The sequence below is a fragment of the Tenrec ecaudatus genome, chromosome 12, assembly GCF_050624435.1.
Source record: "Tenrec ecaudatus isolate mTenEca1 chromosome 12, mTenEca1.hap1, whole genome shotgun sequence".
Classification (NCBI taxonomy): domain Eukaryota; kingdom Metazoa; phylum Chordata; class Mammalia; order Afrosoricida; family Tenrecidae; genus Tenrec; species Tenrec ecaudatus.
Window position 1 is genome coordinate 77573427 of NC_134541.1, and position 23180 is coordinate 77596606.

Here is a 23180-nt window from a genome sequence, read left to right on the forward strand (position 1 = left end):
GGGTAGAACCCAACAGAGAAGAGTGGAAAATATATAGAAAAGACGAGGGACCACTAGAAATTTCAGCCTGCCCATGCGTTTTCTCTCTCACTGACCTAGACATGCTATCCAGAACATTTTCATAAATTTGCTTCCACATCTTCCCTCCTCTACCATTACCCTTTAGAACACCTAGCTAGCCTCCATCCTCATACCGGTGCTGGCCTTCCTCCCTCTACTCTCACCTCCCCTCTATTGCCTATGACAGCTAACGAAATCCTTCCAAACATTCACAAGTTGTCATTTCCCCAGATCTCCTGGTCCACCCTCATGTAAGCCTTGCCCACCTCTCTGTCCTAATCTCCTATTCACTCCTTCCTCCAGTGCTTCAACCACACCACCCAAGTCCTTCCCCAGTGATGGGGCTTCAGTGGTTGGTACATCATCTTTCTGAGATGTTCTTCCCCAGATTTTTCCATGGGACTTTTTCTTAGCATTTAATCTCCAGCTTATCTGTCCCCTTCACAGCAAGGACTTCCCTAACTGAACTCTTTTAATTTAGCCGTTCCCCATAGCATTCTCCTCCTGTCCCTGCCATTCTTGCCCCTGCGTCTCTTTCTATCTATCTATCTATCTATCTATCTATCTATCTATCTATCTATCTATCTATCTATCTATCATCATCATCATCATCATCATCATCATCATCATCATCATCATCATCATCTATCTGTGTGTGTGTGTGTTTCAAAGCATTTTACCAACTGAAGTAATCTTGGTTTTGTTTATTTGCTTGACAAGCTTTTTTTCTTTACTAGAATGAAAGTTTCATAAGAAAGAAAGTGGTGTCTACCTTGTTCACTGATTATCTTGATTCAAACAAAATAGTTGAATGAATGAATAGCTAGATGGCTGGATAGATAGATAAGAAAATATATCTGATGAAAGGAGTTTTAGAGAATAAAATGTACAAAGGTATAATAATACCTATATGTTGCTTTAATTATCAGCATTAATTTTCATTATCATCATTAGTTATTTATTGGTATTTTAAAGGTTACAATGACTTTATGTGTAGGAATTAACAAAGATGTTCCCCTATTACCAAATCTGATGTTAATGGCCAGGGATGTATATTCTAGGACTGCTAACTTGAAACAGATAACGCTATATGATAAAGCTAGTAGCATTTTGTTAGACATCATAAAACCTTATTCATTAATTATAATAGAAGTTACTGTTCATAGAGCACTTAATGGTAATCAATACATGATTATGCCTTCACCTATTTCACAAAAAGCTCCAACATTTATCTATTCTGCAGATTAATAAACTGAGGTCAGACATGTAACACTATTAGAACAAGGTCAGCAATGGAAGGGGGTTGGACCCAGTTCCAATGGCCTCAAATTACTTCCCTACCTTTGATCTTCAGCCTGCCTTCTACAACACCGATCCTTCCTCCTATTAACTATTTTTTGTGCACAACAGAGGATGCCTACTAGATGACTGACTGTTCTCTGGAAATTGTCGAATGGCTGTCCTGTCTCAACAAAACCCTTTCATTGCCATCTCTGGCGAGTAATGTCAGGATCTGAAGTCCTCCCCATCATGTTTATCTGGCAGCTGCTCTATACCTTGGTTTCCTTATCTGAGCAAGGGATGATAATTACAAGAAACAAATATTTCCAACTGGTAATAACAATGCTTAAAGCATTTCAGTTGAAGCTGAACTAACCCTGAGGTTCAAAGGTACTGCATGGCTGTCCATGTTTCTTTCACTTTCTCTTGTGTTCGTATGTGTTGAATGTGTTAGTTGGTGAACAAAACAAATCTAGTATGCTCCTTAATTTTAAAATTTTATTTCAATTGTCAGTCACCTATCCCCTTTGTTTCTTAAACAAATGCAGTTAAAACACACTGAGAATAACAAAATAGATGCTGTTAAACCAATAAAAACGGGATAATCTCCCCCTCCCTGGCCATGTGACCCCCCTGGGAATATTTGCTCCAAATAAAAGTTGAATTATTGTTATGCACCAGGGCATAGGGGACAGTTTGAGTGTCATGGCTTCCTGGTAGCACATGTGCAGAGTCACACTGGTCCTATGGTGTAGAAGTAAATATTATTAGGGGTAGAAAAAGAAATAAATGCATAATAGCCCAAACTACTTAGAGCTACATCAGTCATATCAACAGATACTTGCCAGTTGAGGTGAACCTGATGGTTTCCACATGAACATTTTGTTTGCTGTTTTACATGGGAGAGGGACTTAGGATGGAATGGGAAGAACTCTCCACTTGGAACCTGGAATAACACTCCCTGTGTGATCTTGGACTAGCTACGTACCCATTCTTGCCAACAACAATAGCATTACTCTTATTTCCAAGGATGGTGGAATAAAATGGCACATATGAAGCTGCTTTGTGAAGGAGAAGGCATGGATTGCCTCTAAGGACTGGTGCAAAGGTGTGTCTATTTGGGTAGATGTGGTCAATCATTTCATCTGACGGACACGGGGAAATAGTCTATTCTGAGCTGTAGAAATCTTACAACTAGAGAGATAGTAGAGTCAGCTCTTGTGATAAAATAAAGCTCTGGAGCTTGGACATAGCCGCTCAGATCCCCACAGCACAAAGGACCTCTACATGTACCCAACAGGCTTCTGTTGCTTTGCTTACCCCCTGTAGACTCCCAGGGACTAGCACTATATGAAGCAAGGAGCCCACACCAGGGGAGCCATAGGGGCTAAGGACCCGGGGAACACCAGATCCCTGTTTGCATAACCATCCACTTGGGGACACTTGTCTATTAAGTGAACTGGCTTATGGCATAACATATACTATTTAAATTCTTTTCTCTCTTTCTCTCTCTCCCCTTCTCTCACATTGGCAACTGGCAAGTTCTTATAATTAAATGATGACTCAATTAATGCTATAAAAATATAACTAAATTCGTACTATGCATTATATATATAAATACAGATCTGCTTATTATGTACATTATCTACATGTGTCTATGAAAACAGACAACTTACACATTGGCCGTCAGAGTCAAGTCAATAATATCTAACTAAAATAATATCTTTAGAGATCCAGATTCTCACTTGATCTCTACAAAAGTTCCTAACTCAAATCAGTGGGACATCTGTATTACTAAACTCTGTAGAGATTTGGGTCAAATATGATAACTACTTGTCCTCAATCTCTATTGTTTAGGCCAGCATCACCCAAGTGCACTCCATACCCTCTAATCAGCAGAGCAGAATGCCAGTACAGTTTGTGGTAAACTCATGGTGAATTAAAGTGGACTTGAGAGACTGTCTGGGCCTCTAGAGTCCGGGGGACTCTTACACTTCTTGCTCCAATGCCAAAGAGCCCCCGAGGTACCAAAATGGCAATGCAACTTCTTGCAGCTGTCGGGGGGTAGGTGGTGGCCTTATGTTTTTCTTGAAGAGATAGTAGTAGTTTTTGGTCTGAGAAGATCCGGATTAGGACCATGATTCCAGAAAGATATTGGGAGTGATCGAGGTCCAGAGAAGTGTCCAGTAAAATAACATGTTTCCGTCTGCTGGAGCGAAGGTAACAGAGTGGGTAGGAGAGGGAGGTACCATAATGTCAGACTGTATGCGTTCACACCAGGTACATCTAAGGTGGATTTTAGGTATGTTCTTGGTGTTTGTATGACTGTGGAGCAGTCACGTGACATCTCTAGCTCTCAGCTCCCTTATTTTAATCATAGAACTGACACGGGCACAATTGCTATGGAGCTGTAGAAAGGGCTCAGCAGCAAGTTTGCACTGTTGCTTTCATAGATCATCTGTGTGCGTGATGGCTGCTTACTGGCTCTTGACATTTTGTAACTCTTTCAAAATTGATGTCAGGGCCTTCCCCTGACCCCCACCTTGGAGTTCTTATAAACTTGGATCTCTGCACATCTGTAGTGTCTCCAAAAGCTGTCAGAGCTCCATGATGCTTCTTATGTGAGTTTCTCAGTAGTCTTTCTGCCTCCAGTCTGCCCTGTTGCTAGCAACTTTCTTTCTCACCAGACAGAAAGGTTCAGTATAATTCAGTAAGGGACAATTGATTTTTAAAAAAGAAGCCACCTAGTTCATACCCTCAATGAGTTTTTTTGCTTCCAGAACCACCAACAAGAAAGTAAGCAGTACACAGTTCCAGGAAGACTGGGGGGCTGAGTCTGGTGATTCTCTCTCCTCCCTCGCAGCCTCCTGGAGCGAGGCATTGGAGATTTGAGAGATCTGTCCAGAGGTTTCGGGCATAGCTACTCTGCAGCCCCAAGGCCATCACCCTTTTTCATTTTCCCACTTCACTGTGTTTGAGAAGACATAACACCATTTCAGGATACAGAGAATAAGGCATTTGAAGCTACCAGGGAGGTGACAGCAGAAGGCAAACTAGCCTATTAGCCAATCATACTCGAGTCTAAGCCTTGTTTCCCAGCACATTTTAATGCAGTTTCTGTGGTAAAATTAGGCGCCTCGGCTGAAATTCGGGTCAGCTTATCCTTGAGTATATACAGTATCCCTGTGAGTCACGAGGGCGAAGAAACAATAAATGAAATTGGTTTTGAATGAATTAATTTAGTCGGCAAAGTTTCCATTATTTTCTCTTAGAGAATGCCCCACAAACAAAAGATCCTTTTTATCTGCATAGTTTGAAGTTTCCTAATAAGTTAGTCCCCAAATCGAATTGTGAAATCCTGTAACTTTGGTAATTTCATTCTACTGTTTCTGCTGTTAACAGGCAAAAAGTGAAATAATGATCTCTGCTTTTATTTTCATTATTTCCTCCTTCTGCATGCTTAATGGAGCACTGGCTGCACACTGGCTACACCAGTGGGCTGTGAACTGCGAGGCTAGCAGTTCGAAACCACCAGCCGCCTCCTTGGAGAAAGACTGGGCTTTCCACTCCCATACAGAGTTACAGTGTCCGAAACAAACAGGGGGCAGTCAACCCCTGTCTTATAGGGTTGTTATGAATTGGCATTGACATCGGATATTTTGGTTTGGGGATATGCTTAAGGTTGTATTTTTTCTCATTCAACTAGTTCCTTAAAATGGAAATTTAGATGATTAATTTGGGAACTTTCTTTGTAAGCGAGCATTTAAACTGTCCCCCTATCCCTTCATAAGTGGCATGCCACAAAATTTATGATGTTGCATTTTCATTATTGTTCAGTTAAAAATATTTTATTTTTCCTTGGATGACTTCTTTGACTCATAGATAATTTTTGGAAGTCTGTTGTTTAGTTTATAACTATTTAAAGAGTTTTCCAATAATATTTTTATTATTAATTTCTAATTTAATTATTTTGTTGTTAGGAATCATTCTCTACATGCTTTCATTTCCTTTAAACTTGTCAAGGTTTATATGATGACCCAGAATATGACACATCATTGTGAATGGTCCCTGTGCATTTAAAAAGGATGCATGTTCTGCTTTATCCTGAGAGAATGTTTATAAATGTCAATTAGATCCACTGGCTGGTAATGATTATTCCTATATCCACAGTTATCACTTGGAAAAAATTTTGTCACTACTCTCCAGTGGAAATTCGACAATGTGTACAGACATTTTTGGCTGTTTCAGCTAACAAAGAGATGTGTGTGGGGGTGCTGTTACTGGCAGAAGCTATTGGTAGAAGCTATTTCCCTTCTCCTATTGTACAGGGAAAGTCTTCTCAGTCCACCCCGTGCTCACAACGAACAACTATCTGCCCCAAACTGTCAACAGAGCAGAGACTGAGAAGACTTGTTCTATATCCTTGCTGGTTTTTTCTTTATTATGTTCTATGGAATATTCAGAGACAAGATGTATCCGACTCCGAAAATCTGCCCCTTTCTCCTTTCAGTTTTATCAGCTTCGATTTATTAATATTGAAGCTGTGTTATTGCATACATGGACATTTAAGATTTTTTAAAATGTTATTAGTAAAATGGTCCTTGTATTATTATGTAATATGTTTCCTTATGTCAAGAACATTTTCTAGTTATGAAATATACTTTGATATTAATATAGTCACTGCAGCTCTCTTGATTCATATTTGCACACTGTGTCTTTTTCATTTTCTCATTTTCACGTATTCATATATATTTAAAGTGAATTTCATATAGATATCCTAAACCAAAACAAAACACTGTGATGAAATACATGCTGACTGCAAATCCTCATGAAAGGAGATTGCCCATCTTTCTCCTGCAAGGGGCCTGGCGAATTGAATCAGCAGCAGCTAATAGTCTAATGCTAAGCCTACTTCATCACCAGAGTTCCTATAAATAGAAAATAATTCCACCCTTTGCATTTTTACTCATTTTTGAAATTTACTTACTTGTGTATTTAGAACATTTTCATTTAATGTAATATTGGTGTGTTTACACTTAGGTCTCCCATTTTAATCATTTATTGTTTTGTCAGACCATGATGCATGAATTGTTGACTTATACGGATTAAATTTTTAAGTGGTGGACACTCTTTACACAAAAAATGGATTGGTGATGGGGTACATCTTTCAGTAACATTTTATCGCAAAGGCAGAACCATATCTATAGGGTTAATACATGTCATAAGAAAGCAAGGAGGGCATTTAATATAAATATATAGTACTCCCAGACCACCACTCATCTGATTCCCTCAAAGCAAAGCCCAAAGACCGACAATTCCATAGCCTTGGCATAGCAGTCCTCTGCTGCTTTTCACCTAGACAGAGCGTGTCAGCCCTAAGTCTATCGGGGTATGTCAGTTTCAGAAATCATCTATAGGTGCTTGAGGTAAAGCCCAGTTCACTTAATGAGGTTTTCACATTGAATCCTTCTGGTGTGACCAAGGAAGGATGTTGTGGAACTTGAAAGAACAGAGTCTGAAGTCTGTTTCTTCCCCATTTCTTTTTTTCTGCCTTGTTTAATTTTTTTCTTAAACGTTTTTTTAATTATTTAAGTTTTATTTTTACTATAGCTCTCTGTGTTTTTATTCTCTAGTGATTGCCTTGGGGATTAAAATGTACATTCTTAACTTTACATTGTTTACTTAGAATTGATATGTTATCATTTCCAAAAGAATGAAAAAACTGTATCACCAGAGAAGGATCACCTATATATTATAGTTGCCACATCCCCCATCAGACAGTGTGGTGATTTTTACCTTAAGTCACACAAATACATAAAAATGTATGGAAATGGATTTAAAAGATCATGGAAGTTTTCTATGAAATTCTTGAAGTCTTTCATACACACAGAAGTGTGCACACACACACACACAGCAGGGTAAGTCATAAATTATTGCTTCTAGGCTTTGAGGGACCTAGAGCAGTGGTTCTCAACCTTCCTTGTGCCATGACCCTTTAATATAGTTCCTCCTGTTGTGGTGACCCCAAACCATAAAATTTATTTTCGTTGTTACTTCATATCTGTAATTTTGCTACTGTTATGAATCGTAATGCAAATATATGACATGAAGGATGTATTTTCATTGTTACAGATTGAACATAATTAAAGCATAGTGATTCATCACAAAAACAATATGTAATTATACATTGTGAAATATTTATTTCTAATTATAAGTACATGAAATTTTGTCTTGAAGCATGGTGTAGCATGGGTAACAGTGTTCATGTGGGGTACTTGTATGTGGGCATATCTGCATGTGGGCGGACCTGCCTGGAGACGGATAGAGAAGAGGTGTCTAGGTTTCTAAGACCATCGGAAACACGTGTTTTCTGATGGCCTTACCCCCAAAGGGGTCGCAATCCACAGGTTCAGAACCGCTGACCTAGAGGCTCTGCCGTGCCAGCTGGATTTCACTGTGCTGGTAAGACAACGCCAGGAAAACTGCAGCCAGGAATTTATTCCCCTTATGATGACCTCATGAAGGTTAAAATGTGGGAATTCTGTTGATAAACCTTACCAATCCATTTTACAATCCTGATCTTCGCCCCTTCAAAATTCTTTTTCCCTCCTCAAACTCAAAGAACATTTAAATTGACCAAATACTGAGTCACTCAAAGATGTCAAAATTACTGTTTTGATGTGGTGGTCAGTGAAGAACTCTTATAGCAGGGTCAGAGAGATGGCCACCCTGCCTTCAGGTGTGTCTAGACCTGGATGGGGTTATGTTGAGAAACAATAGCTTCACACACGGATATTTTGTAAAAGATTGCATGATTTCGTGTCGATATGTTTTGACTTATCCTGTGTATGTCTGTATTACAGAATTTAAGAGATAAAAAAACCCATGATGTTTACTTAAATATTTACCACTTCAATTTTTTGTCCTTTATTTCCAAAGTTCTGTGTAGCTCCCTGGCATCATTTCTCTTTCATATGAAACACTTGGTTTATTGCTTTTAATAGCTGAGTTAGTAACCTAAGCTTTTTAGTTTTCATTTCTCTAATAATGTCTTTCTATTGTCTTCATTCAAAAAGTCATTTTCCCTGTTTGTTTCTGATGATGACTCAGTGGTCATTTGTTATTGGTATTTCCCTAAAAGCAATTGACCATTTTCTCTGCAGGTTTAAAGATTTTAATTAAAAAATTAATTTTATTTGAATTCCCTCTAATTTTGAGCAGTTTGATTATGATGTGTCCAAGTGTAGGTTTCTTTGAGGTGTGGAGCTGCTGCATGTCTTACATTCATACTTGCAGGTCTTTCCGTTGTTCCTTAGAATGCTTTCTGCACTGTAATGAAGTTTCCTTTTCCTCGGACAGTCTGCTGGTGCAAGGGGGTCTGTTTCACATGATACCGAAGGCTGTGTTTATTCTTTGTCTTTCTTTGGTTTAGAGAGAATATATTTTTATTGATCTACATTTAAGGTCGGGGATGGTTTCACTTACCTTTGTTCTGGGCTTCCAGAGACTTGTCACTGTATTTCTAGAGTTTTAAAATTTCTATTTGGTGTCTTTTTACAACATCACCTCTCAAACGAAACTTTCCATTTTCCCATTCATTTCAATTGTATTGCTCCACTTATATTAGTGTTAAACGATGTTATACTAGATGTTTTCCAAAGTTCTAATAGCTGTCTTATGGTCTTTGATAATTCCAGTGACTGGGTCATTGTAGTTTTTTCCTCTGTTCATGGTCATGTTCCTTTCAAGAGATTGAGATGTTTCTGCTTTTTGTATGTTGAGTAATATAGATTATATTCTTACATACTTTGGATATCACAAAAGTTGGTTCCTTGCTTAATTTCTATGAATAGTTTTGGTATATGTCTAGTTTTGGTATATGTCTAGTTCTGAAATCTCTTCAGCACACTATGGTACGAAAGTGTCTCCAGTTTTTAAAGTATCTGCAGTACGATTCAGATTTGTCTCTCGTGTTGTTATTCAGTCATAAGTCTGGAACCTGCACTGAGGTCCATGTCTTACGACAGTTCTCAAAGTGTTTTGCATGTTGTTCAGGGCTTTGTATGTTCATCTGTGTGTTGGAGTGAGTTGAAGAGTTCATAAACAACTTTAAAAATCACTTCCTTGAGCTTCTTCCTTTCCATAGTCCCAGAAGATTCCCCTTTCCTTAGTTTTCTAATTATAAATCCATAATTGCTACTGTTGTTGTTTATTCCCTTAACTCCACTACATACTTCCTACCACTATTTCTGATTCCAAGTTCAAGTAGCAGTGAGATGGAGAAAAAAGAAAAATAAGGATTTTATGCTCTTGGCAGCATTTTGTGAGATAGAGTGATTCTTTTCCCTTCGAATTTTGGGTGTATAAGAGCCCTAGTGATACTGACTAGTAACTGTTGGGCTGCTAACCACAAGCACAACAGTTCAAATCCACCAGCTGCTCTTCCAGAGAAAGATGAGGGTGGCTGCTCCCGTAAGGATTGATACAGCCTCAGGGTGCTGAGTCTGATTCTGTTTGATGACAGTGGCCTTGAACCTAGCTGACACCATTAACACAGGATTGTATGGGGGCCAAGGCAGAGAGAATGGAAAAATAAAACAAACACACAAAAAATCAAGGGAAATAGGGGATTTCCCTCATTCACTCTGATCCTTAAATGTCAGCTTTTCTGTTCTTTGGATGAGAAAGACAGTTTTCTTGAGGATCTTTCGCCTATATCTGGTGCAGTTTTGTGTTTGACAAGGAAGGGAAGAGCAGCCAGGGTGCAGTATAGCAACGACAAAACACAACATTCCTCTCTTTCTTTAGGGCTTCCTTGCATTCCACCCCCAACCCCCCCTCTACCAGCATGATCCTAGTTCTATGTTACAACTCTATGGTACAGATAAGAGCTCTCCACTTACAGAATCCAGGACAGATAAAACCCTCAGCACCAATAATGAGAGTAGCTATACCATGAGTGTAGGGGCAAGATGGGGAAGAGAGGGCAAAGGGGGAAACCAATTGCAATGATCAACACCCTGCCCCCATCCCTAATGAACAACAGAAATATGGGGGGACGAAGTGGGCAGACAGTGTAAAATACGAAAATACAAATAACTCATAAATTATCATGGGGTTCATGATGGTGGGATGGTGGGGGACAGAGGGGTTAAAAAGAGGAGTTGATACCAAGGGCTCAAGTAGAAAGGAAATGTTTTGCAAACGTTGATGACAACATACAGTAGAACCCTGGTATTCAACTGCATCAGTATTCAACATAATCAGATTTCCACACTAAATGATGAGAAAATTTTGCATCGGAGCTTGAACAGAACATCGGAATCCAAACTGGTGCATGTGATTTTTGTAAAGAAAATCAGTTCATGTTTGGGTCACTCCATATTAGTTGGAGTAGTTAGTACTCATTTAAACCCTTTGTGGGTGTGTTCAAAGGTTTTGTTATAATTTTCTTAGTTGCTGTGGCTTTCTGTACTGTATTTATATAAAAGACGTGTTTTTGAAAAGAATCATCATGATAAAGTACTGGTTAATTGTGCTATCGATATTGTGGATGATAATTTAGTAAACCCTAGAAAAAGCCAGCCAGGTCCCAGTGAAAAAAGGTAAAGAGTGGAAAAAACTCCTGAAAAGCAGCTACCAGTTGATTTTATGTAAGGGGATTCTCCTTCCAAACAATGACTCTCTCTCCACACCTCCTCTCCACATCCGTGTCCACAGATGCAGCTCCTCATCAGTTTCAAGGCATGGGCCATGTTAAAAACTTTTTACATGTTGAGTTTCTTGTTTAACTTATATTATTTGATACTGAATTTATTGACTTTGAAATATCTGTGTAATGTTTTTTTATAAAAAGGCAAGGTACGGGTAAAATCTTGCTAGTCAGTAATGTATTAATCCAGTGTTCAGTTATTTTTATGGGAAAAATGGATTAGGAACTTGATTGCATCGCATCTCGATGCTCCTTCTAGAAGAGATTAGTGTCCAGGTCCGGAGTTCTACTGTGTGTACGAATGTGCTTGATACAATTGATGTATGGATGGTTATAAGAGCCTTAAGAGCTCCCAACAAAATGATTTATTAAAATTAAAACAAACAAATGAAATAAACAACAAAAATAAATAAATAAAAATAAATAATTTGAATATAATAAATAAATAAAGCTGTAGCTTCAAGGGACAACAATCAAAAATGTAAATGTAATTAAAAAAGAAAAAATAGTTTTGTGTTTGAGTCAAGGCTACATCATACCAGAAAAAAAACTACTTGAAAAACTTTTCACCAGTTTGACCTCATTTTGAGTTATTTTTTTCTCTAATACGCCTGCAACCATTTAGTTCCAGAACCTGCCAGGAGCACTCTAGGCCTTCTTTCCAGGCAGTGTTTATAGTTGCACAAAGTGGGTAAGGCAGGGCAGAATGTGTAACAGCGCCTCAACTTTTATTTTTAAGATGATTTAGCCCTTGTGATAATCCAGAACTGTGTTATATAGAAACTTCAGTACTGTTGAGTATAGTGTTGTTTGAGGTCACCAATCATTTAATACTGTCTATGATTGTTCTACATCCTTTCTAAAGAATGGGGTCAGTTTTCAAAGCCTGATCAATACCACAAATTCCTCTTAAAACTGATATTGTGTTTACTTTGAATACTCTTGCTCATTCTAGAAAATTCTAACGCAGTTGGTCTTCCAGAAGATGGGGTCGCTGACCTTCAGCTACAAGTAGCTATATTGTTGCTGGTGGCATCCAGTCCATTCTTACTCAGACATCCTATTCACCACAGAATGAAATACAGCCTCGTCCTGCGCCATCCTCACAATTGTTCTTATGTTTGAGAGGTAGCAATTACAATACGTACATGGAAGATGCTTTTCACAATTTTCCCTTTGATTCTAAGTATGGTTAAGTATGGAAATCATATAACATTTTATTTACTTTGTCAGTTGATCCCCCTTCTGATGCCCATTGGCCCTGAAATGGTTTTCAACATTACCTCTGTTTTGTTTGTTTGTTTGTTCATATCGGTGTTTATCTCAGATGTGTTTTGTCATTGGGGTGACCCTCTTGAATTTTTGTTCTATGTTTTTCTGCTTTTTGGTATATGAAACCCAGGATTAATGAACCTATTAATGAACTGCAAGTAGAATCAGGATTTCTGGGGGGTGCAGCGGGGAGGGGGCGTAAAAGGGAGTTGATGGCAAAAAATTCAAGAAAGAAGAGACTGTTTTGAAACTGGTAGCAATTGCAAAATACTGCTGGATGTGACCGAATGATGGAACAACATCATATCTGTGTTAGCTCCCAATAAAATGGTTTGGGGGATGGGGTGGGATAAGAAAATTGGTTTTAACAGCCTGGTTACTGGCTATTAATGAATTTTATAAACTTGATTTCTGATAAATAATTTGCTTGGTGAAATACAAGCACTACAGAATATCTTCCCTGTTCACTCCTGTGGAAAAATAGAAGCAGTGTCAGTATTTGCCTCCAATCGCATATTTCTGTCTGGTGTTGGACTCATTCACAGTACAAAACCACTAAGCAAAAATCATGTATGGTAGCAAGCAGGGGTACTAGGACAAGGAAGATTGGAATTTTCATCCTCTTTCTAGTGGAGAATTCCACATTGCTAAGCTCCAGTCTCTTTCTGTTTACAATATGAATGATCTATGAACTAGACTGAATCACTGAGGATTAGATTGTGTACAGATCCTGTAATGATATTTAACATCTAATAGTAATAAAAAATGTACCATGTGCCTGGTACTTTTCTAGTATTTCATGTTGTTGGTACATGCTGCTGCTGAGTTTATTTCAACTCAGCAATCTCATATGACAGAAAACAACAGCCGCCACTCCACAGCACCGTCTAGGCTGCAATACTTACAGAAGCACCAATGACGATCAAAGACTGCATCCTTCAGTATGAATCACACACTTCCATCTAAGAAAACCAAAATCTTCACAACCAGACCCCAAAAAACAAGATATCAAAATCGCTGTCACTGAGTTCATTCTGACTCAGTGACCGGACCGGACAGAGTAGAAGTGCCTCTGTCAGTTTCTGAGACTAACGTTTTATAGACGTAGAAAGCCATAAAACGATAAATGGAGAAAGGACCAAAGTTGTCCAGGATTCATTTTACCTAGGTCTACAATCAACATCCATGCAAGCAGCACTCAACAAACCAATGTGTTATATTCGGTGTATTTGCTGCAATAAAGCTCTTTAACGTATCAAAGAACAAGCACGTCACCTGGAGGACTAGAGTGAGCACCGACCTAACGCACGGCACGTTCCATGTCCTCATATGCATGTAAAAGGTGGACAATAAATGAAGATCTTGACGGAGGTACAGCCAGCATGCTTTTTGGGAATGAGGATGGCAAGAGTTTGTTTCACGTGCTTGGGGCACATTCTCAGGAGAGACTAGTCCCTAGCAAAGAATATCATGCTAATAAAGTAACAAGCAGGAAAGAAGAACCAGTGCAGTGGCTACAACCATGGGCTCAAACAGATGAAAGATTGCGAGGAGAGGAGAGGACAGGACAATGTTGCTTTCTATTGCAGTCAGGGTTGCTAAGAGTCAGAACCGACATGATGGTACGTACCAATGGCGACAATCTTTATGGGCACACGTTGACAGGTGTTTCTACTCTAGCATCCCTGGTTGGGGTCAACTCTCCAAACCTTAGTTTGGCAACTAAGTGCTAAGAGACCTAGAGACCTTTGCCCCTAAGTGGCACAAAGGACCAAGTACTTGACTTCCAGCTGGAAGGATGACCGTTTAAACTCACACAGAGGCACTCAGAAGACACGGTTGAGACTGTTGTTTTTGTTGTTATTAGGCACCGTAGAGCTGGTGCCAACCCACAGCGACCCTGCACAACAGAAGAACACAACCCTCCTTCATTACCTTTCTTTACATCCTTCAGATCGAAATTCAAGTGTATACGCTATTAAATTAATAGGTGCAATCATAATCGAAAGAGGTAGGAAGTGGGAAAAAGGCATCATTTGTTTCTAAGTTCTGCTGTGCTCCCTTGGCTCCCTCCATACCCATTGAGAGAAGAGATATTGATGGGCATTAAGTAGGTACCTATTGAGAGTGGTAGTGGCCTGGGTAAAACTATTTTCCTTATTTTTACTGTAGTTCTAGGAGTCAAGGACTGATGGTTCCTCTAGGTTGAGAAAGTAAAGTTGATACAGTAATTTTTAACTCCTACCATACTCCCTTACATCTAGTTTATGCTGTTGTTGAGAGCTTAACAACTCCACACTGATGATTCATGTAATAACTCTAAGGGAGCATTAGATTCATATAGAGACATGGTGAGCAGAACAGATCTAGCAACAACCCTAAAAATAGCTGTGCTCCTAGGGGAAGATATATGAGGTGGTAGCCCCCCAAAACAGATTTTTCAATGCTATGTATTTAATTTTTTGTTTTTAGCAAAACAATTTTATCACCTTCAAAGTACTCTCCACTACACCTTAATACATTTGTCAAATCTGCGATTCCATTCTTGGAAACATAGTTCAAACTCATCCTTTTGGATGGCTGACAGTACCTCCCTCGTTTTTTTCCTTCAACTCCTCTGCATTGTCACATCATTGTCCTGTCATGTACCTCTTGATTGGAGGAAATAAAAAGCAGTTGCATGGAGCGAGGTCAGGTGAGTCAGGTGCGTGGGGCAAGAGAGGCATGCAGTTTTGTGCCAAAAACTGGTGCACTGAGAAGGCTGCATGAGCAGATGCATTGTCATGGTGGCAACGCCATTGTTGTGGTGGCAAAACCAGTCTCCCATCTGCCACCAATCAGGCCTTTTTTGCCGCACACTGTTATGCAAGCTTTTCAGTACCTCTTAATAGAAAGCTTGATTAACAGTCTGACCTGGTGGAATGAACTCCAAGTGCATTATCCCCCTCACATCAGCAGAGCTTTTCCTGTTTGTTTGTTTTGTGTGGGGGGGACCCCTCATACGTGTAAGTTTGAGACAATGGGGGATACACGCACAGCTATACAGGCCTTTCTCATGCTCCTGGCAAACTGTGCACCCCTCTACTCTATTTGTGAAGGTCTGGGGAGGGGAGACACTGAACCAACTATCATTGACAGCTTGACTTGTGCTCAGATTGTGGATATTGTGTGTCAACGAGTTGGTTTCAACTCAGTGACCCCAGTACAAAATACTGCTTAGTCCTACAAAATCCTACAGTCTTCTAAAAGTTTGTGGCCAGTGCGTCAATCCATCTTATTGTGAGTCTTCCTCTTTTTCACGACCTCTACATTCTCCAGAATGATGTTCTTCCCCAGGGACCTGTCTGTCCTGGTAACATGTGAAAAGTACACAGTCTCACAATTGTCACTTCCAACAAGCATTCTGACTGTAAATGTTCCACGGCAGATTTGTTATTTCACCTGGCAGGCCATGGTTGTTTCTCTATTTCTCACCAAAATGACAATTCAAAGCTAGCATACTATGTCTAATTTCTCTCCACTCCAACTTTCTTTCCTTTTAAGCAGACTTTGATGGTTTGCTGTTTTGTCAGTTCCTAACAAGTGTTTGTTTTTTCTCTCTCTCTTCTTCCAGAGTTTATCTTCTAGTTCCACGTGTCTTCTTCACTTGATCAACGAGACATCATACAGCAAACACACACCCTCATTATAAAGCATGGCGAAGGGAGGCAAAGGCCCCAAGGGCAAGAAGATCACACTGAAGGTGGCCAAGAACTGTATCAAGATAACATTTGATGGAAGAAAACGCCTTGACTTGAGCAAAATGGGAATTACCACCTTTCCCAAGTGTATCCTGAGACTCAATGATGTGGACGAGCTCGACCTTAGTCGAAATATGATCAGGAAGATCCCTGACTCTATCTCGAAGTTCCAGAACCTGCGCTGGCTAGACCTGCACAGTAACTACATCGACAAGCTTCCTGAATCAATCGGCCAAATGACCACCCTGCTCTACCTTAATGTGTGTAACAACAAGCTGACTACCAACGGGCTGCCTGTGGAACTGAACCAACTCAAGAATATCCGTACCCTGAATTTCGGCTTGAACCATCTGGACAGTGTGCCCACCACTTTGGGTGCTCTAAAGGACCTACATGAGGTGGGACTCTTTGACAATCTACTGACCAGCATTCCCAATAGCATTAGCAAGCTCCCCAAGCTGAAAAAGCTTAATGTAAAACGAAATCCCTTTCCCAAGGAAGGAGAATCCGAACTCTTTCTAGATTCCATCAAAAGGCTGGAGAGCTTATATCTAGTGGAGGAGAAAGATCTGTGTGGGCCTTGCCTGAGAAAATGCCAACAAGCCCGCGATAAACTCAACAGAATCAAGAGCATGGCCTTGGCAGCACCAAGAAAACCCATTTTTTCCAATTTGGTTTCACCCAACTCCATGGCCAAGGAGTCTCAAGAAGACTGGAGGTGACTGGGGACCCTGACCCTCAAGCAGTGGGGAAAAATGGGTGGGCAGGGAAGATTGTAGTGGGCACTGCTATAACTTCCACAGCCACGTCCATAAAACACCTTTCCCTATCCCCTATGCTTGTGAGTTTGTTGATCGAGGGCTTTTGGTTCCACTTGCCTCTCTCCTTTGTGCCTGTACATACATGTACAGTGAGTCATGCAAGGTCTCTTCTCACTCCTCTCCCAGAGCTCTCCAATCGAGAGTCTACAGCCTGGGCACACACAACATTTCAGGGGCAGCCACCAACATCAAGAAGTAGAGCTTATTATACAGAAATATTTTAGGTCAGGGCTTCAGAAGTCAGAGATCCCATGTCCTGAGTTGGTAGAAGAACAAATAAATAGGCATTTGGTTTGAATAGGAGGGAAATCCGGGGGACAGCAAGTATTTTCATTAAGTATTAGCAAGTAACATCTCAGGCCCAAAGAAGTACTCTCTTTTTTTGTCCTTATCTATTCTTTTATAATCTGCTGTAGGAGCTTTCCAGGCTAAACCTCCTAAACCCTGTGATGTTACGAGTTGGCCTGCAATCCACATGGTTGGAAGCTCAAAACTACCAGTAGCTCCACAGAGAAAGGGGGCTTTCTACTCCTGCAAACAGTTAGTCTCAGAAACACACAGGGCGCTGTGATCAGTCACCATTGGTTTTATGCTTTCTTTTCTTTTGGTGGTGGTGGTGGCGGCTGTGAATGAATAAGACTGCAGTCCAATTACATTATGTCCGATGTTCTTTCAGATACTTTGGGGAATACTAAATAATAGGGAGAGATGTAGGTTGGTGCATTCAATGTAAATACCCTACTGGTTGCTGGGACTTGGTTAAAGTGTGGAACTCTTAGCTTTGTTTGTGACGCTTGTAGGTGAGACCAGTTGAATGATGAGACAGAACTTAGTTGTCTGAGAAACCTGTGTTACTGAGGTTGTTTGGTACTGGACTAGCACAGAGGAAAAAACCAAACATCTAGATTCCGACAGATCTGGGGTCATGAGAGCCCTGCCTTGGGCATCTTGTTTAGCTTGTTACCCTCATTGGCAAAGAGTGAACAATAGCCAAGCCTAACTCTAAGGGTGGCTGAGCCTCTAAAGCAGGACGCCTATGGTGGGGCACAGAGTAATCATTCAAAATATGCTAGTTCTCTTTACAGCTGAAATATCATTTTGGATAGTGTCCCTAGTCAAACTACATGTTTAGGCAGAATTAACAGTAGAATGAATCCTTGAAAAGGCGGACCACTCTCTGGATTTGTTCTGAACTGCTTACCGACACCTGGATTATTCCTGGAGAAAAAGATCGAGGAAGCTAGCTTTACAAAAATTTAAAATTTTAATTTCATTTTTATCATTTTTATTTTCTTACCCCCATTAGTTTTTGTATTACTAGCCTTTATTTATTTATTTGCCTATTCTAGATAGTTTATGTAAGTGTTGGGGAGCAACATTTCTCCTTTTATGACTGACATTTCACTGAGCATATCTTCAAAGTCCATCCATGTGGTGCAAGTAGCAAATGTTCATCTCTCTTTCTTGCTGAGTCAAACGCCATTGCATATATCGTAGTAAATGGTATACCATTCATTGATTACTCATCTAAGTTGGTTTCTTCTATCTTTGTGATATTATCAACAATGTTGCAATGAGCACTGCTGTACATGTGTCTGATTCACTATTTTCAACTCCTTTGGGTATATGAGTGACTAGAACCCCCCCAAAAAACCAGAATTTTTCCCAAAGCTATATATTTAATTTTTCTAACTCAACAACCATATCACCTTCAAAGTATCCTCCATTACATCAATACATTTACCAAATTTGTGATTCCATTCTTGGAAACATTCTTTAAACTCGTTTATTCCGATGGCAGACAGCAGCACCTCCCTTGTCTTTTGCTTCACCTCTTCTACATTGTCAAATCACTGTCCTCTCAGGACCCTCTGCATTGGAGGAAGGAAAGAAGTCTCAGGGAGCGAGGTCAGGCGAGGAAGTTGGGTGGAGCAAGAGAGGCATGCTGGTTTTTGTCAAAAATCAGCGCACTGAGATTGGTTGCATTACAGGTGCCTTGTCGTTGTGGCAAAACTATTCTGTCTGCCACAAATCAGGCCTTTCTTGTCGCACATGGTTATGCAACCTTTTTAGAATCTCTAAATAGAAAGCTTGATTAATAGTCTAAGCTGGTGGAATGAACTCTAAATACACTTTCCCCCTCACATCTAAAAAATAACAAATGAGCATTGTCTTGATCTTTGATTTCACTTGATGAACTCTTTTTGGATGAAAGGATGATGGCGTCTTCCACTAGCTTGATTGATGCTTGCTTTTGGGGTCATAAGAACAGCACCATGTCTCTCCACCACTAATGACCTTGGGGGAAAAGGCTCGGTCATTTGGAGCTGTTCTTTCAAAGCACAGCATGTTTCCACTCAACGCTCTTTTTCCTGGTCAGTCAGAACCCGAGACCTACATTTTGCAGCGACACATCTCATTCCCAAATCTTCTGTTAAAAATCGCTGAACTGAGCTCCAGGATACACCACATAACTCCCCCATATCTTCACCGGTCCATTGTTGGGAACAAGTGCATGGATTTTGTTGACATTTTTATCGTTTGGGAAGTTGCTGGATGTCCAGAACAAAGTTTGTCATCAATCGACATTTCACCTTTTTGAAATGAGAAAACCACCCATACACTTGAGTTTTTCCCATAGCTGTCCTTGTAAGTTGTTTAACATCACAGCAGTTTCTATGGCATTTTTCCAAAGCAGGAAACAAAATTTCACAGTGGCACACTGTTCTCAAGTTGGCCATCACAAAAAAACGAGGTTTGAGTGAAGCTGCTTTTATGAAAACTTCACTGTGACCAGAGTAAACCTGGCCCACTACTCAGAGCTCACCTAGGGGGAAACTTTTGCACTATGAAAGCTCTGCCCAGCGGGCCTTTTTCCAATTTTTGGTGGGGGGGGGGGGGACCTCCTCATATATAGAAGTGCAATTATTGGGTCATATGGCAATTTTATGTTTAACTTCAAAAGAAGTCATAGAACATATTTTCTACAGATGATGTACTTACAGAGATTGCTGCTGCTCACAAAAAACTTGATTTCTTTCTGTTCACTTTGTATGACATGTTGATGAACCGCTTTATTCTGTTAGCTTTCTTATGGTGACTGAGATTTTGTGTACATAGGATCATGTTATCTGTGACTAGGGACAGCTTTAGTTTTTCTTTTCTAATTTTGCTGCCTCCTAATTTATTATTTTATTTTTGCTTAATTGTTCTTACTAAGACTTCCAGTATAGTGTTGCTCTTGAGCTTATAAGGATAGCTTTCAGTCTTTTGCATACATCTGTTATGTTGGATGTTGCCAAAGGCCTCTTACTCTTCAGTTATGGTGACCACTCCCCACTCCTTTGTTTCCACACATGCTGAGGTGGTGTGTACATTGGTTGGTTTTCTCTTGTTGAACCATTTTTGCAGTCCTTGGATAAATCACATTCAGTTTGATGTACAATCGTTTTCATATGCTATTAGATTCAGTTTCTGGTGTTTTATTGAGGGTTTTTGAATCTATATTCATATGGATGTTCACTGATGGCAGCAAGTTTGATATTCATTTTGGAGTGTTTTTTCTTATAGAATTTTTAGCTGCCCCTGGTATCAGAGTAATGATCGCCTCATAAAATGAATTAGGAAGTATTCCTGCCTCCTCTATGCTTGGAAGAGTCTGAGTAGAATGGTGCTATTTTCTCTTTGAATGTGTTTCAAAATTTTCCAATCTGTACTAGAACTATTTTTGTTGAGTTAAAAAAATTTTAATTTAAGTAGTTTTTACCATTTATATATTATCATGTATTATTATTATTACTTTCTATTGGGCATTAGTGAAGGTTTAATGAACAGATTATAGTTTAATATTCAGCAATTCATATATTTTCTGAGTCAATGCATCTATTGCAATACCCTTAATGTACCATTGCTTATCTCACTTTTCCCCTATGTTTCTTATTTTCCTTCCTCCTTCACACCCTCTGAATATTGTACTTGAGTAAATGCTACCCTTTGGATCTTGAATGATTTATTATTGTAATCCAGAGGTAAGTTTAGTTCCAGACATAAAAGGTAAGGACTACATTATCAGAGGTTCTACCAGTCTCTATCAACCAGTAAATTTGGTCTCAATTATGATTTTGAGTTTTATTCATGTTTTTCTCCCATTATATCCAGGACTTTCTAATGTTATCTGTTTTTAAAGCATTTTAAGTCAATTTAGTTTATCATTTCCAGTATCATCTTTGTCAGAGTAGTGATTTATCAATTATTTTTTTCAAACAACCAACCTTTGGTTTTCTTGATTTTTACGCTTATTAGTTTTCTAATCCTACTTCATTTATCATTGTTCTAATTTTTTATTATATATTCTGGTTGCTTTTAGGAGAGCTCTGATTGTGTAGTGAGTTGTGAGCTTGACTGCTAAATACAAGGTTGATAGTTCAAATCCATTAACCACTCCTTGGGAGAAGGAGAATGCTTTCTACTCAGGTAGAGATTTACAGCCTCAGAAACCCACAAAGGCAGTTTTACTCTGTCCTACATGGTCACTATGAGTAGGAATCAGGAATCAAAGTCTGTTGCTTTAGACTTCATTTGCTCCTCTGCTTCCCATTTTTTCAAGGTGTCAAGTTATGTCATTGATTTGGGATCTTCTTTTTTTAATGTAGGCATTCAATGCTATAAATTGCTCTCTGAGTACTGTATCAGTATTGAGTACTGTAGGCTTTGATGTGTGCTATGAAGGTAAGTCAAAACAATTGCTACTAGGATTTCAGTTAATATATATTATTATTAGGAGCTGTAGAGTCAGCTCCAGTTCAGTAACCCTATGCACAACAGAATGAAACATTGCTTGGTCCTTGTACCATCCTGAGAACTATATTTGAGCCTATTGTTGTGCCAATTCACTTCATCAAAAGTCTTCCTCTTTTTCATTGATCCTTTACTTGATCAAGCATGATGTCATTTTCCAGGGACTGGTTTCTCCTGATAACATTTCCAAAATACATATGTCAAAGTCTTGGCATCCTCACTTCTAAAAAGCATGCTGGCGATACTTCTTCCAAGACAGATTTATATACTTTTCTGGGAGTCTGTGGTGCTTTGAATATTTTTCACCCACACCAATAATTCACATGCATAAAATATTTGTTCACTTTCCAGCTTTCACATGCATGTGAAGCGTTGGATGTTGCAGTTTAGTCCTCAAAGTAGCAGCTGTACTCTTTAAGGCTTTAGATGGGTATGTGCGACAAATTTACCCAATTAAATATGTTGTTTGATTTCTTGGCTGTTGTATCCATGATCATTAATTGTGGATACAAATGAAAGAAAATTCTTGAAAACTGCAATCTTTTCTTCATTCATCACGTGTTGTCTATTGGTCCAGTTGTAAGGATAGTTTGGTTTCTTTTCACTGAATTGTCTCTCATATTGGCGGCTCTAGTCTTCATTGTTCTTAAAGGGCTTTAATTCTATTGTTTCAGAAAGTAAGATGGTGCTATCTGCATCTCCAAGGTTGCTAATGAGCTTTCCTCCATCTTTTCCTGACTGTAAACCACAGAATATATTCTGTTCTCCTGGAACAACTGCTTCTTGGTCTATGTAAAGGTTTCATATAAACACAATTGTTATGGATGATCTGTTCTTCACAATATTACCCACAGTTTGTTATGATTCACACAATTCATGTACACAGAGGCTTATTACAAACAGCCTTGTTTAAGAATGCAATCACCGATGACCGTGACAAACTCCTTTAGTAATACACTTATGTTCATCTTTTGGGGTGCCTTTGAAAATGGATCCAGTCAGAATCATGGCTTCCATGGGGCTCTCCTGGTCCAGTTAAATCCAAGGGAGAGAGGTCAGCTTAGAAGCTTATGGTGACTACCGTTTCAGGGACCTCAAAGAAGTAACCTTGATAGATTTTCCTGAAGAATGTACTTTGAAGAAGTTTTAAGAAAATTGAAAATTACATGGGTGAAAACAAGACTAGGGAATTTGTGCCATTGATGTTGTTTCTGTAATGGCAATGTAGCTATTCATTCTTCCAGCAATGGCTGTCCTACAAGAATTCCTTGGGAAACTACCCCATCCACCTAGCAGAAATGACCTTATCCTTTCTGACCTTTTTATTCCTTAAATTCAGAGAAAATTTAAAGGCAACACAATTGAGGCCTTTCAGGATACCCAAACGGATACTTTCACAATATTGCTGTACTGTAAATTGAGGAGTACAAAATTCGTTTGAGAAGGGTTAGATAGATGGAAACAATGACTTCAGAAATGTGGACATGCAGATGGAAC

General features: G+C 39.4%; 2 protein-coding genes across 2 annotated transcripts in view; one reads left to right on the plus strand and one right to left on the minus strand.

The window, feature by feature from the left end:
• Positions 1-23180, minus strand: part of WDFY4 (WDFY family member 4) — a 388818-nt gene that overhangs the window by 59043 nt on the left and 306595 nt on the right. The window lies entirely within an intron of this gene.
• LRRC18 (leucine rich repeat containing 18) lies at positions 16020-16787 on the plus strand. Its single transcript, XM_075528402.1, has one exon. It carries the CDS (start codon positions 16020-16022, stop codon positions 16785-16787), a length of 768 nt encoding a protein of 255 aa, XP_075384517.1.

Excerpts from the sequence above, each read along its gene's own strand:
- LRRC18 (XM_075528402.1), top strand. The coding sequence starts at position 16,020 with ATGGCGAAGGGAGGCAAAGGCCCCAAGGGCAAGAAGATCACACTGAAG.